Here is a 16,269-nt window from a genome sequence, read left to right as displayed (position 1 = left end):
GGAAACACATCTGAGAAATAGGACTTGAGATTGACAATGTTGATTGTCCCAGGACAAATCAAGTTAAATTTGAAAAGCGAGATCTGGAGACAAAGGTGATCTTTCCAAATTATCCAAGAGGCATTGGCTCAAAATGGCTTTATCTCAAAATTTAATTGTGTCTTACGATGATTTTTGTTTTGCTTTCTTAAATGCAAGCTGGGGTATAGTTCAATTGGGGGAAAAAAAACAATTCTTGCTATCATTTGTCATCAACAACTGCTTTTGTTGGATTTTATCCTTTTCACAGTTCCACAAAGTGAAATTTCTCTATTAGTTTCAAAGTCCGAAATTATAAAAAGGGCTGGTCTGGAAGTGAGAGGCAATACTAACAAATCCAGAAGTTGAAGCAGAGGAAGGATGAAATACAAGCTTAGATTGAAAGAATGGGAGAGGACTGAAATCAGATAGGAATTTCAAAAGCACATTTTGAGATATTGTGGCATGTTTGAGGGACAGCAAAGCAGCATGAAAAAAAAAACAAGTTAAAATTCAATTTAGTTGGATTTGAATCTAATCCTAATGCTTCTAAAGCTACATGTCAATGCAAGATTGTTATTACTGAGTATACAGCACACATGAAGATCAAAGTTTCCATTAACATTACCTAAAATATTCAAGTAAATACAGCTAATTGCAGTATTCTAGCTGCAAAAAAACCCAAACAAACAAAAAACCAAAACACTTTATTGTGACATGCATGTAAGTTTGCTGTTTGTACTACAGCACCACACAGAGTAGATTAAAGATCGTGTTAAAAATGTACTGAAGCAAGAAAGGTGAAAAATGAAATCACCACCTCTGTTCAACGAGAACAGAACTATCCCACTGAGTTCTGCCAGGACACAAGAAAAACTGGATCTGAGATAAACATCTCCAGCCCCAGTAAGACTCCTCAAGCTTACAGCCATCTCTTCTGTAGCTGAAGAGTGCTACACAACAAACACATGGTTTGAAACCCCCCACACAGCATCTGTTTTAGTATTATTACCTAATACCACAAGACATGCTTACACAGAAGGCCCAACAGAGCAGATTAAACAAAAAAAAAAACAAACCACCACAAAGGGCACTATGAGATATGTTTTGGAATACTATATGATATAGCATATATAGATACATGAGCATATATGGATATTCCAAAGTTTTGGAAAGCACAGGTAGGCTTACAGATAAAACTGTCAGTAACAATTCTGATCACACAGCACGATCCATTAAATCATCTTTCCCTTTGAAGCCAACACAAATTTGCTTCCTGATGCTTAACATCATCCAAAGAAATTGAAAAAAAACTATTTCACATCACTTCCCGTTCGCACAGAACACCTATTTCACAGCATTCAATGTATGAAGTGCATAAAAGTAAGAAAATAAAGATGGCAGAATCTAAGGTAAGTGTATTTGAGTCTTTAATGTTTTATTTTTATCAGTAAATTGATTCTAACAAAAACAGAAGAAAAGAATAGATCAACTTTTCCTTTAAAACACCACATACTTTGAATGAATGTTTAAACAGTTCATAAACTGTTTTTTAATCATACTGAAATTGGAAAATGTTAAGACTTACAATAAGGAGTTGGGAGATCATGAAAACTGAATTTTTCAAAAACTAATATTAAAATGTATTGTTGCCTTCATGGAATTAAAATCTACTATATTATTTAAAAATACCTTGAAGCTTTGAATAGAAAACGACTTTAATCTGAAACAAATTTTAATAGCCTTACCTTCTAAGTCCTCCTCAGCTGCAAAACTCAAACTGAACACTGATTTTAAAACTATTATATCTTAGGAATAAATTCCAAAAAAATAAAGGTTTCACACAACTCTCCAATGAAAGCCAATCAGCTTATTACATATCACCATGCTGCATAAGAACAAAACCATTCCAATGCCAATACTAACTGCATTATTCAAAAACATGCTGCTTCACACTACCAAAAGGATGCCCACCAACACACAGACTCCCTCATACTTGTGAGGAGACAGAATACCTCATCCCGTTATCTGAATGAAAGCAATGGAAAGCACAGATCAGAGATCAACTCCTTCCCCATTTCTGATCTGTACTTCATATTAGGATCATTTTTAATGACATTAAAAAAAAAAAAATCCAGCTTCCCAAGGCTGGCCCTGTTACTGCTCACATTCACATCACTTCTGATAACAACTGGAGGACTTCCAGTTTTATACAAGAAATAAGTCAGTTCTTTATGCACTAGCTGCAATACAGCCACTCGTTTCTAAAGAAAATCAGTCTTCCTAGAACTTGATTTTTGTGCTCTTTCTATTCATTATAAGCATATCTACAGACTTGCTACAGGCACTGTTTTAATGCCATGTGCGTTTCCTTCCCAGTCCTAAATGCTTCATCAGCAAGTCCACTGAGGGCATCTGTGATGCAGGAAAATATGTTTAGTCATAGACTGTTATACTGCCTGTACATTTCAGCTGTGCTACGTCAGGACATGCATGGTGTCAGGAACCAGTCACCATTTTCCAGCACTTACTAGATGATGGATGAGATCAGTCTGACTGCATAGCTCTTCCTCAGCCTTGTGAAGTGCATAGAGAATAAAATGGCTACAAGACAGGAACATGCAACCAACATAACACCACCCAGTTTCATGCAACCAACAACACCTAGTTTCTGTGTCCAATTGTTTTACACTACATTTGTTCACTGAACAAGATTTCTGTGCTTTTCTGAGCTCTACTCAATATAAATACAAGGAGGAAAAGAGAAAAAGGGAGCACAGTCAGAGGATCAACAAGACTCATTAGCTAGAAGCATTTACAATGAACTTAAAAGTTAGGAAAGAGGCTCAAACAAACAAACAAACAAAGGTACAAAACAATGTTTCCTACCTAATAGATCATGGTCCTGATTATTTGTTTTCTAGCCTGTAAAATCAACACAGAATGATCTGCACTCTGAGGTCATTCAATTCAGCTTGTGAACATACTCAAGTATGTTTGTCAAGTACACCATGCTAAGAAAACAATATAGTTTATGAACTAAGATTTTTATGAAGGTAGAAATGTATTTAATTGCTTACCTCTAAAGTATTACTACTTTTAGGTGTTTTTTCACCTAAGTCACAGGTGATTGTTTATAAACAATCTTATGGACTAATACTGTCCCCAGGGAGGTTAGTCCGTACTAACAACCACTGTCAACAAGAAATAAAACAAAAGAAAGTCTCAAATGCATAACTGTTCAGGCAAGCTTTGCCTACACTAACATTACTGACAATTAAACTATCTAAACTTAGAATTGAAACCCACGTATTGTAGACCAATGCCCAGATTTTATAGTTTCACATGTAAAAGGCTTAAATAAAGCGAAGGATAAAAAGATTACACTCCTGTATGTCTCTATCAATCTTCTGGTGTGCACAAAAAAAAAAGAAAAAAGGTATTTGAAAGGCTTACATATGTAGGCTGCAGGTGTCACTGGTTGTTGTGAAACATCATTTTCTAGGTTAATTTCATGATCTAAAAAAGTGATTGAGATGAATGCTTTTAATCTACCTCTGAGGCCAATTACCATGTTTTCAGTGGTTTAGAAAGCTGAAAACGAAAGCCAAAGTGCATGAGCTTCATACAGGCACGACAAGCATTTTGGGCATTATCCTTAAAGGCTACGTAAGTGTTCTCTCGGACTTCTGGATCAGAACCTTTGATTTTTACAAAGATGTTTTATGTTCATCTGAATGCATGGGTTGGTTGGTTTTTTTTGAGAATAACCTATCTGAATATTGTAACTGTTACTTTCTCTTTTTTTTTTTTTTTGTAATAAACACCAATTGATTCAAACTGCGCAAAAAAGAATGTTTACTCAGAATAAAATCTGAACACTTACCATGAAAGGGACAGAATGTTAAAACCTGTTTTGAAAAAGCTATATTGCCCCTAGTATTCCAAACTCATGCCTTTTTCACAGGGAAAAAGTGAAGTTATTGGTATGAAATATATCTAGTACTTGAACAGAAGCCCACCCTGAGTTCTGAAACAGAAATCCAACATTTATAAACCTAGAGAGCATCACTGCAACATACATACTTGACAATCCAAACAGGCAAACTTCTTGTCACTTTTCAGTAAAGAAAACAGACAGATTGTATAATAGTCACATCAGTGGGAGAAGAGTTCCAACTGAACTAAGATATTCTTACCAAACTGATTCCCTCTTTACAGTCCTGTTTTTTCTTGATCTAGGGAATTATCATTTGATGTATTTATTATCTGTGCAATGAAAAGCAAAGGCAAAAAAAATCACATCTTTAATTGTTGAAAGTGATTACTGTATAATCACAAGAGCTAAGACTATTAATATGCAATTAAATTGATAGGAAGTAGGTTAAGTGATTACTTGGGAAATGGACAAACAGCAAAAGGGATTAAGTATGTGATAACTGAAGTGCCATTAACAAACATCCATCATACTTTGACAGCAAACATATTAGAACTGCCACATTTGCTTTCATTTTATATGAAACAAACTTTAAAAAATATGCCAAATCTTCCTATTGACATCATCTCAATACCAAAACCTTTCCAAATTAAGGATGACGATTTCATATTGCATTATGCAATTTTTATTCACTTTTTGGAAAAGTAAAATTATAATTATCTAACACTATAATAAATAAACTAAAACTGAAGAAATGGACTGACACTGTGTTCTAAAATGCATTCAGTGAATCTTCAGTTACACTGTAATATCACCTCAGCAGCTTTTCAAGAGAAGTGAAGCCTTAGAGGAAGATTATTTCTTCAAAATTATTCACATTAACTTCCAAAATTAAAAAAAAAAAAAAAAAAAAAAGAATTATTGTTAAATGGGCTCTTTCCATTTAGCACTTACTCCCTGAATAAGGAATGAAAAGAAAGGTAAGTAAAAATCACTCGGTAATTATCTGCCTGCAGGTGAACATTTTAGAGCTGTCTATGTATATTACACTGAACAGGAATATTTCAAAACACTAACAAATGTTTCTGAATTCAGTAACAGACCAAACTAGATAACCATTCTATTTTGCTTCTCTTCTTGTCTGCAAGTCAAGTATTCTTCTTAACACAACAGATCTTTTAAAAGGCATTCTAATACAACTAGTCACCTCCTGTTGCATACCTGAGAGCCCAAATTACTGCATTTATCCCCATATCTAGCAGAGAATCGCACTGAACAGACTGAAAAGCAGAGCATTAATGAGCTTTTGCCTACAGTACGTAACAACACTGACACTACACCCATCTACACCAGGCATTCAGAATCATTCCAATGTTGCTTTATGTCAGTAACAGCAACTTTATTTCTGATGTTGCAAGAAGTACTTCACAGTAATAAGAAAAAAAACGGATTTGGAACCCATGCTGCTACTAAGTTAGCTTAGTAGCTGGAAAAAAATAAAATAAAATAAAAAAATTAAAAGGAAAGCCAGGCAGCAAGGAGTCACTCCCTTCCCCTTCCTTACATGCAATGAATTCCTTCACTACACATGCAAAAATTTTGCTGCTGATAGGAACACTGGATGAAAAACAAGGAGATTATAAAATAATGTGTATTAGCTGGCCTAACAACCATACTAGTTGGGCACTAGTATGACCAGTAGCTCCAAGGAGTTCTTGCCAATATCCAGTGTCTTGTAACATAAAATATATATAATATTAATAAAGGCAGGAATTGAGAGCACTGGGATGTTTCTTCATATTTCCCTAAGTCATTTCAGTAACACAGCTCTCCAAAATAAGTAATCCAAGAATAAGATGAAGATCTTTGATCTGACACTGCAATGCCACTCTAAACTCAGAATTACTGGGTAAAGTATTGCCAGCATTAGTAAATCTGTTCTTAAATTGACAACGCATCACAGAACAATAAATGCCATAAACTCTTTGTACTGAACATAGATGTTCAGATTATACAAGCTAGGGATGTCAACAGTTTCCAACTCTCCCATTTCTGCATTAAAACATCCACAAAATAATTCCTTATTAGGGAATTACCTTACAATATGCACTTAGTGATAATAAATGTAAGACAGAAAACATCAATTTCCTCTAAAGCAAGCTCACTAGATCAGATGTGGAGAACATTAATGCAACTGAAAAAAAAATGTACTGAACACAGCCCCAGATAGAATACAAATTTCTCAATCGCTGTCATTATCATCTATGTGATAACAACACAAATCAGAATGAAACTGATTTGCTCTCAGAAGTTTTACTCCTTTGTCTTTTCTGGCATATGTTGTATTTTCTCTTTTCCTGATTAACGGACTTCTCACCTTTACCAGCTACTGCTGAAAATGCCAGAAACTGAAACAAAAGAAACCCCATTAAAACTTGCAGAGCTATCTATCTACTAAAAGCAAAGTGTAAAGAAACTGATAAATCTCAGCCCAGAGAACACTGCACCTAGCACTCATGAGCATCCTATGATCCAAAGTCTTCAGATAGCTAATCTTGGCTAAAAGCCCAAGTCTGTTTCTGACTTCCTAGTTAATCAAGAACACATACTCAATATAGCTACTGCAAATAACTACAAAACAAAGGAAAGGATACTGCTAACTTTTAAAAAATAGATTAATGAAGAACTTGTCTTTCTTAATAGCTTCCTGATATCTGATATGCAGTAACATACAGTGCAACAGATACAGAAGGAAAATTGAACACTGACTGCAAGTGAGGTCATAATAACGATTATGAAACACTTCTGACCCATATTACAAAATTCCTAATTTCAAAGGCCTAAAATTTCTCAGAAAGGACAAGACCAAACCAATGACTTTACTGCTTTTAAGATGCTAAATTGTAGAACTAAAAAATAACACTCATCTTCAAACAACTGTACTTTGTAGGACCTGGGTTTAGTTTTTACAGTTAAAGTTCAGACAAACTTCTACTCGTTGTCTTAAGCTGTTCTGTATTAACAATATTACTTAAGAACAGAGCGCATGAACTGTCGTATTTTACTTCTTTAAGTAAAAATATCTCAACAGAAGTAAGCAGTTACAAGTATGAAGGTGATGAAGTACAAACTACACCCCAATTTTGACCTTTGTCTACATACTGGGTGCAGCAGAAGACGAGCAGTCCATCCTCTACAGAAAACTCTGTACTCATAATTCACAAGATTGAAGTGATCCACTGACCTTACTTAATATAAACAATACTTCAGTATTTTAAGTTTGCAATTACAGCACAGCAGTGAAGTGTTACAATTTCCAAGATTAAAATAATTTATCCGGAATATTCTCCAAATTAGAAAAAAGTTTCCTGCACTTCTACGTCTATCTAGAGCCATAAAGTACACCTGTACTTCTATTTACATTTCTACTTCTATTTAGTCTTTTCCTCTTATGAAAAAAAAAAAACCACAAAACCTGTCATTTTTTCCATCAAGAAAGCAAATACAGAAATGACCTATGGCCTCACATAATAAAACTACTAGCAACTATTCCAAAAAGTAGATTTAGAAAATAAAGAGAAGCAATACAACAATGCCTCAAGCATTCTTCAAATGGGGTGGGGGGGAAGGAAGAGAAGAAAGATAATTTTCCCAGTCTTATTACTTTAAAAATATAACTGCCTCAAACCACAGACACACTCTAAGCAGTTATTAGCAAACCAACTGTGTTACCTCCTTGTGGAGTTAATCCATTCTTCATCAGACATAAACCGAGCTAAAGCTCTGAATAAAATAATTATTCAAAATGCTAAGGATAAGAATATGACAGTCAAGGTTAACAGATGGGGGAGAAAAAAAAGGGCCGGTACTGACAAATGGAAAAGTACACTTCACATATGAGATATGTGATGTTACAAAATAATAGGTAGTTTAAAAAAGTGGTCTCTAAAACATTTTTTCCCTCCAGTTATTAGCATTACATACAAGTGTAAACATCATGGAATTAATTTTATATTTCAACTAACTGTTACTAAGTAATTTCAACAGTTCTATACAAAAGGTAAGAACTAATTATGTTTATGTTCAAGAGGAATGTCCAACCTACACGTTATTTGGTACTGTAAACCTAACAAATTCTACCTCAGAATATTTGAGTTTTTCAGTGAGAAGAGATTGATTAAACCTTAGGATGCAATTTGACTGAGGCCTTTTCTGTTTAACACTCATACAGAGATACAGAGAAATAAACTAACCACTTTACAACAAAGTTCTGTCAGAACAAAGCCATTAAGAATTTGCCCATGGTAATTGCCCAGGTAGCTTTTCTGGCCCATGGAAGGAGTGTGAGAAACATGCATCATGCAGCCACCTGCTTTCAGCACTCTGCAATACTCCTTTCACAATTCACACCATTTTGCGTTGGTCCAGTTTCAGATTTAATTGCATTCCTAACTAAGGGAACCAGTACTACAGTTCATCTGAACTTCTCCAGATATTTGGTATTTTGAACACTAGGATACCTATAGAGCTATCCACCTTCCGGTCCAAACAGGAAACAAAATTTTTTGTCTTCAGAAACAAGAAATTAAACAAATCCATTAACTTTATCCTTGCCAATTACATAATGCAAATAAGTTTAAACCACATAAGAAATTTACATCATTCCACACAATTACAAAGGGAGTTAAAAAAGGGAAGAAGCTGAACATTAAGGGAGACCTACAATAAGGTTTAAAATGATTGTAGACTCTGAGACGCTAATCAATAAAACATAAGTGGTATTTGCTACAGATCTTATGTTCACCACAACCCATACTTACAATAATAACAAATTGGAATTTACTTGTATTTCACGACAAGGAAAAAAAAGCTTCACTTTAAAATGTGAACATAAACCATAAAATACAAAAACCAGTAAGAATGTGGAATATACCTTATATTTGGTCATGGTGCTAAAATGGTTGTTCCTGAAGAACACGCAGAGCTCTCCTTCCTGGACAGCTGAAGTCAACTCGCACAGCCCATGGTACGTCAGCTGCGTAGCCGTATTATTTAGGAATTGCTCAGCTACAAATCCTATAAAAGCAATACATACTTTTGTGTGCCTATTACATATTCCTAAAAATACAGAAACCTGACAGTCCTCTTACTCCAGTTTATGCCAACCAAAAACAGTATTTTTAATGTGTCATTACAGTAAAGAAAGAAAAAGCCTTACAAATTTGTTTCTCATTGTATTCTCTAACTAAAACTGAGTTAAAAACAAACTCTACTTTTAAAGCTCACTTGCTAACGTATTTTACTTACTCTTCATTAAAACAGGACTTAAGGAGATATTCATCACAACACCATGCTGTTAACATGCAAAACATCATCTAATTTATTCCTCACAAGCAATCGTTAAATGTGATTACAAAATAAGGATGGGAGGTTGATGTAACAGGTTGACTGAAAACAATGGCTTAAAAAGTAAAACAAAATACCACGTTTACCCTAGCAAGTTTCAGTAATCCACATCCCCTTTCTTCTCAAGTACAGGCAGAAATTACATAGCAACAGAGAAAGAACCAAACATGAGAAATCAGAGAAACAGATGTGGAATGGAAGCATGGAAGGAAGCTATTGCCATTTAGTACCAAACTTCTCAAAGATAGGAGAATGCATTCTAGGCTGTATCAAAATTCTTAATGAAAACTGTTATTGAAAGAGACCAGACGTAGAATGTCAAAATATCAAACTCTTTTTATGCTCACCTACACATACTCAACTACCAAGCCCTCGTGTCCTTCTAAGCCATGTAAAGATTTTTAAGAACTTCAGACCAAGGCACCACTTCAGATCTCATTCACCAATATTTACGATTTATCAGTTGTTAACATCTGCCAAAATGCCTCCTTAACTATAAACCAGTCAGACCGGAAGACACTTGTTTGAAATTTATTTTATAAATGAATTAGTTCAGAAAACACCACCACAGTATTTATGTGACATATGACAACGTGCTCCATATACTTCTCAATAAACTACAGTAAACATGAATCTCTGCAAGGTAGAAACTCTCACACCTTGGGTATTTTCTCCACAGAACAGCAGCCAAACACACAACTTTACATTGCTCAACAATACCACATACTAGCCTTTGGCTTCAGCTGTGGCTTAGCCTAGAGACCCAGCATTATAACTGCTGGTAGTGGAACATAGGCACCGTACAATATATAAAAACATGTATATATACATATATATATATATATATATATATTTCTTGACAGTAGACCCATATGTATATGTATATAGATCCATATGTATACAGACCCATATATATATGTATATATACATATATGTATATGTATATATATGTATGGTTCTGCTGTCAAGAAATATGAAAACAAAACAAAAACAAGACCAAAAGTGAGAAGTTGAAAGGGTTGCTTTTTGTACAGTGCAGTTGTACAGTGCTGTAGGACTGCTAACTCTCTGCACTAGATAAGCAAGCGGGCTCTGAATGTTGAGACTGCATTCACTGCTGTGCAACTAACAGCTGTAAAAGCAGCCAAAAGAAAATACTCCAAGAGCTGTCATTTGGATTGCATGCCAAACAAGCAGAGAATTCCTCAAAAAAATCATGTCCTGCATCCTTTAACTATAAAGTAACAAAACAGAAGGAAACTTCCTCTTTGATTTGTATATATCTCCAATCATTTTGCTTACACATTAATCTGAACAAAACAATAATACTATCTTCCCCAATCTCCTCCCTGCTTATTACCACACATTTAACAGAATCTCCTCCCTGCTTATTACCACACATTTAACAGAACACATTCAGAAGGAGAAAATGATTTGAAAGTTCCGAAGCCTTATTACTGTAAAGTACCAGTACATGTTTAGAAATGCTATATACATGTCAAGTATCACTGAGATCTTCTTTATCATGTAGGAGATAATACGTAGCTAAGGTAAAATCTGATGCTATTCATAATACCTTCTCATAAAAGGAAGCTACCTCTATTTTTTAAAGGTATAATTCACAGCTCAAGAGAAGGAGGTTGACTGTTGTTTCAGAAATTCCATCAGAGACATTGCGACAAGCACTGTGCTGTCTGCTTACCCAGCAGACACCAAGCAGCTCACCACACCTGTATCACAGCATACCAGGAACCACACACACAATATGAAATGAAGTTTAGATAAAGTGGATAATCAGATGATAGAAAAAAAGTTACCCACCTTCACTAACCAGTTCACTGTTGTCAGACTGCTTACAAGAAATTATCTTCTCCACAAGCTGATTGTAACTGCAGTTACCAACTGCTTTTACTATGTCAGCAACCTGGAACAGGAGGAAACAGCATAAAAAACAAGAGAACTTATTCGTGTAAAGAACAAACTGCAAGCTGAGAGTAATATCTTGTGAGAAACGGTCTCAAACAACGGAGGATGTTAACCCCCTAACAACACTAGACCAAAAAGCTTTAGCCAAGGCTGTTAAATATTTTCCAACCTCAGATACCATTTAGAATCCAGAAAATAAAGCCCAGCATCAAAAGCTGTTGGTAGGCAGGAAAGAGAAGAGTATGGGGTGCAATTTGTAATAGGAACGTTCTCTCTCAGTTACTTCTCCTTCCTGATGCTTAGTGCTCAAATTACAGAACCCCTAGAGACTAAGGTAAATATCACTGAATACACTTGATACACATCAATGTTGTTCTCTTTGCATCATACTTCATTAGAAACAATGCCACACAAGAACAAACTCAATGAATATATAAGATTTTCTTAAAAAGCAGCCATCTTTTAGGCATTCCAATGGATCTTAACATAAAACATCATTAAAGTTCTTAATCCACAATTTAAAGAAATTCCAAAACTACTCTGTGTTTTTGGACTACAGCTATGATATATGATCCACTAAGGTATAAGTCATGCAGAATATATCAATATCAGGCAGCCCTGGACACAGCCCATTTGCCTACACTCATCTCTTCTCTATTTGCACTTCTACTCTAAATTAAGAGAAAGTTACTTTCCAGCAAAGAAGGATCAGGACAGATCAGAGAACAGCAGCTTTAAAGAACAAGGCACGAAGGGGGAAAAAACCCAAACAAACAGGAAAAGAAAACTGAGGCACCTTATTCCAGGCAAACACCTCAGTTTTATCTTTCACCTCATGCAAATAGTATCATTTCACTGCTTAGTTAAACAACACCTCAATATCATGAAAAATAAGTCTTTAAGATGCAGCTGCCCCTAACTGGTTTTAATGACCTCAGTTCTCAAAAACTGCATTACCGGTAGATGTAAATCAAGAAAAGAAAACAGGGAAGAAATCCTGCTTTCCTTTCAGGTGTTCTTTCATGAGCTTCCAAAAGCATTTGAGTGGCACACGCGAGGGCAACTCCCTTCATCCTTCAGAAGGATGCAATGAGTACAATGTATTTCACTAGCACATTTTGAACCTATACAAAGGTGCTGAACTAAAAAACAAAACAAAACAAACAAAAAAACAAACCAAACCAAAACTCCCACCATCTACATTCACTCCTCTGAGAAGTCATTTTTTTTCTGAACAGATTTTAAAACATCAATTACCATATTCATTATTATTGCCTTCAGTGAAAATGCTGCAACATCTTCCCTCCCCCAAATAAAACGCAAATAACTTCTGTTTGATTATGTGAGGAAAAAACAAGAAGTTACCTGGGGATCCACTAACCATCCGTGGTACAAAGGGATGTCAAGAAGGTCAAACACTATGCATTCCGGTGTGTATTCAAACACTCGTACACCTGTAAACTTCACATTGACATCCAGACCTGTCTGTAACTTATGCAGAATCGCCATTGCATCGCTCATATTCTGACAGCAGAAAGAAAAGAAACACCAAATAGAGCTTTGTACACTTGGTGATTATGCATTAAGTCAATATTGCTAAAAAAAAAAAAAAAATTAGAAAAGGGGAAATTTGCTAGAGAACCACTTCAATGCATATTTGTGTTACTTGTGCCACTGAAAGTAATATCAGAATATCAGAAAGTACATGAGGTGCTTGCAGAAGATTCAGAGGAACAGAGCAATTTTTGTTTGCTTGGTTTTGTAACATTTTGTTACTTAAGAGGAATTCAGAATTGCAACAATGTTTTAAAAAAGAGCACAACAAAACCCAGAAGAAGAGACTGAAAAGAAAATGAAGATGAAAGTTTCACAGAGTCAGCTCAATTATTATTATGGAGTTTCCTTTGTGTTATATTCCTTTATAAGACAGTTAACAAAAAGAAGCACAGTTAATGTATTCGTGAAGGGAAGAAAAATGTATGTGTATAACTGAGTACACAGGACAGGTTATGAAAGAAGTATTAAAGAGCTTGGTAGGCTAACACTGTAATCAGGGTATGGAGAGATGACATTTTATCACTTGGAAAGTACTTGCTGACTACAAAAAAAAAGGAGTCTATTACACAATAACATAACCAATATGTTCATCTGAACACTCCTTTCTGCAGCACATTAATGGACAAATTAATTGAGGAGAACGTAATTGGCAGTGTATGGCAGACCTCACTATTTGTCCAAAATCTAAGAAGACTGCCTGTGCATCTTGTGACTTGGTATTCTAAGGAACATACCAATTAAAGCATACAACACTAATAGATTAACTGCCATCAGCAGCTCTAAATAATCCAATTTTAACAGATCTGCATTTATCAGAAAGATGAAAGTTGGTTATTCTTGAAAAAGTTTCAGTTGTTCCTCCTTAGATGATGGAATCTTAAAACAAAAGGCGTACATGAAAGCTGTAAGCAGACACACATCAAACACCTCTGCCTACAGATCTCTGCACATTACTTTGTGCACACAGCAGCATGATTTCATTACAGCACAAAGCAGAAATCCCATACTTGCCAACCTCAGCACTCACCAATTCCTCAGCTGGAGGAATTAAGCTATTCTTGCTGGTATGCAAGTTTTAATGTTTGGTTGGTTTTTGTTTTTTGTGTGGGTTTTTTTTTTTTTTTTTTTACCAAAAATACAGTAGAACAAATTGGTTCTCAAGTAATATTTTAGATGCAACTCCTGAAAATTCCTCAAGTTTTTTAAAAAACAACAAGCATACAGCATCCACATTTGGAGAGTTTTCTATGAATCAGACAGACCTACTGCCTGAAGCACTGTTGTGTGAACTTTCTATTACCAGGAAGGCAGCAGCTCAGACTAGTTGACTACATCCTGTTGCATCCTTTTGTCAACTTTGCAATGTCACAAAATTTAGAACATAGCAAGTTTCCTAAGACATTCTCAGGATCAGGCTCAGACTTATACTCTTGCTTGTATTATTATAACTGCAGACAAAAACATCTTACTTTAGAAGCATGATTAATGAATAGGACCAGGTATTAAGTGCTAAATCCCATCAGAGGCGTTTTGTAACAAACAATATTATTCTGATTGTTGTAGAACAGCAAGAGCCTATGGCAAACCAGCACCAGTCATTCACACACATCAGATCATACATCCACAGCAATTAGTTGCACTTATTTTGTAATGTTTACTTTATAAATAAAGCAAAAATACATCAAGCTGTCTGAAGAACTACACATTTCTCACTATAATCTGAACTGTACCATTTCAAAGTAACAGATTTCTAATAAATAAATGCAAATAAGTAAGGATAGAACCACACAACACCAGTGCATTGAGCAGCATTAAAACTTGATGCTTTACTGTTTTTAAGATCCATCTTTCATTTAAATACTTAGCTAATACTCTCAGGTACGCTGTTACTGGCAAGACAAATCACAGCTGCAACACAAAAAAAAAGCATCACAACATTATGCTAAAATTACCCTAAAATGTAGCCTTACAAATCCAGGCATCCCAAAAAATTTCTTGTATTTCTTTTAACTTGTAAGAAAAAAACCACAACATTTGGGTAAAGAATATTTCCTGTTACGACACGATAAACACAGAACTATGATTAATGCCAAGACATAGTTCCAATGCTTGTAAAACGTAATAATTTTATAAGACTTGAGGCCTAATTGGTTTCTTTTTCTCCTCTTATGCAGCATGACTTGTGCAACTAGAAAATACACATGAATGGGAACACTCCTAGAACAGTGGTTGTTTTTTAAAATTGCACAGTTGCACATTTACTGAACGTATTTGTGACATTTACTTAGTAAACTCATTTATTTGAGCAACTGAAAGCCATAGAGGTTGTACTTTCACATATATTTTTCTTTAATATATAATTTTCTTCAGCTCCTGGAAGTTGATTACTGCTATAATCTTTATCAGGAAGACATGTAATCTTTTGTGGAGAGAAAAATAGCTAATTCAGTTATCTCAAGCAGAATTCATGTAACTTGATACAAAGCATATATTGTATGATTCCAAAAACAATACATTCAATCTTCATTTTAATTTTAACTACTCCAAGATACTTAGGTTGCTCTGAAAGTAATGCCTCCAATTTACTTCCAAGGAAACCATAACCAATACATAGAGCACAGTGACACTGCTTGACAAAGCAGACTCTCAGCTACAAAACACTTTTTCCAACAGTCAGCACCATTAGCTATGCATTTTCTGGCAGTGAACAAGAGCCTGCGTACTGTGCTCACAGAAATCGGCAGCAGTGAGAAGAATATCACTGTTTATTAATTGAATCAACCTCATGTTTCTCCATCACTGCTTAAAAGCAGGTCTCTTGTTTTGTCCATATCCTCAGTTACAGCCTAGCAGAGATCACAGAATGCAGCATACTGAAGAATGCAAAACAGAAAATTCCAAAGTTACACACAAGTGTTACACTTTCATGTGTTTTTCTGTATTGTTCTTCATCAAAGGAACAAGATTCTTATATTACACACACTGCAAGAAAAGAAAAAAACACAACAATTTGTGTGTTGAGATTGCAAATTTTTCTTCACTAATAGGAAATACTTATAACTAATACTCCACACCAAGCCTATAGAATAGGAAAAGTACTAACAATGGTTTGTAACAAATTGATCAACTTCAGGTGAGAAAAAAAGAAGCAGACACAAGCAGTTGTATTTTAGGAGTAGCTTCTTACCTGCTCATAATTTAGACGCTGAATTTCAGATATCTCTTTGGGTTTTGCATCAAGAATATAATCTCCTAAAAAAGGAAAGATAAAATCAAGCTTATTCAAGATTTCTGTGAATACTTATGACTGAAGCTAACTGATCATAAGTATTTTTTTCATTGAGTGAGATGCCACTGTTTTATGGCCTGGATTGTAAGTATAGAGTAAAATACAAAAATATAAAATAATAGTAAGGTTATACATT

General features: G+C 35.0%; 1 protein-coding gene across 1 annotated transcript in view; it reads right to left on the bottom strand.

The window, feature by feature from the left end:
- MINDY2 (MINDY lysine 48 deubiquitinase 2) overlaps nucleotides 1-16,269 on the bottom strand; it is a 30,521-nt gene that overhangs the window by 5,479 nt on the left and 8,773 nt on the right. The window contains exons 3-6 of the mRNA XM_052672565.1: nucleotides 16,032-16,096; nucleotides 12,653-12,811; nucleotides 11,183-11,285; nucleotides 8,889-9,031 (exon numbers count right to left, since the gene is read on the bottom strand). Of these exons, the coding sequence (XP_052528525.1) occupies nucleotides 8,889-9,031; nucleotides 11,183-11,285; nucleotides 12,653-12,811; nucleotides 16,032-16,096 (470 nt within the window). The remainder of the gene's footprint in view (nucleotides 1-8,888; nucleotides 9,032-11,182; nucleotides 11,286-12,652; nucleotides 12,812-16,031; nucleotides 16,097-16,269) is intronic.

This window comes from Tympanuchus pallidicinctus, unplaced genomic scaffold, assembly GCF_026119805.1.
Source record: "Tympanuchus pallidicinctus isolate F22 unplaced genomic scaffold, pur_lepc_1.0 scaffold12, whole genome shotgun sequence".
Classification (NCBI taxonomy): Eukaryota; Metazoa; Chordata; class Aves; order Galliformes; family Phasianidae; genus Tympanuchus; species Tympanuchus pallidicinctus.
This window is presented reverse-complemented; position numbering and strand designations above follow the sequence as displayed.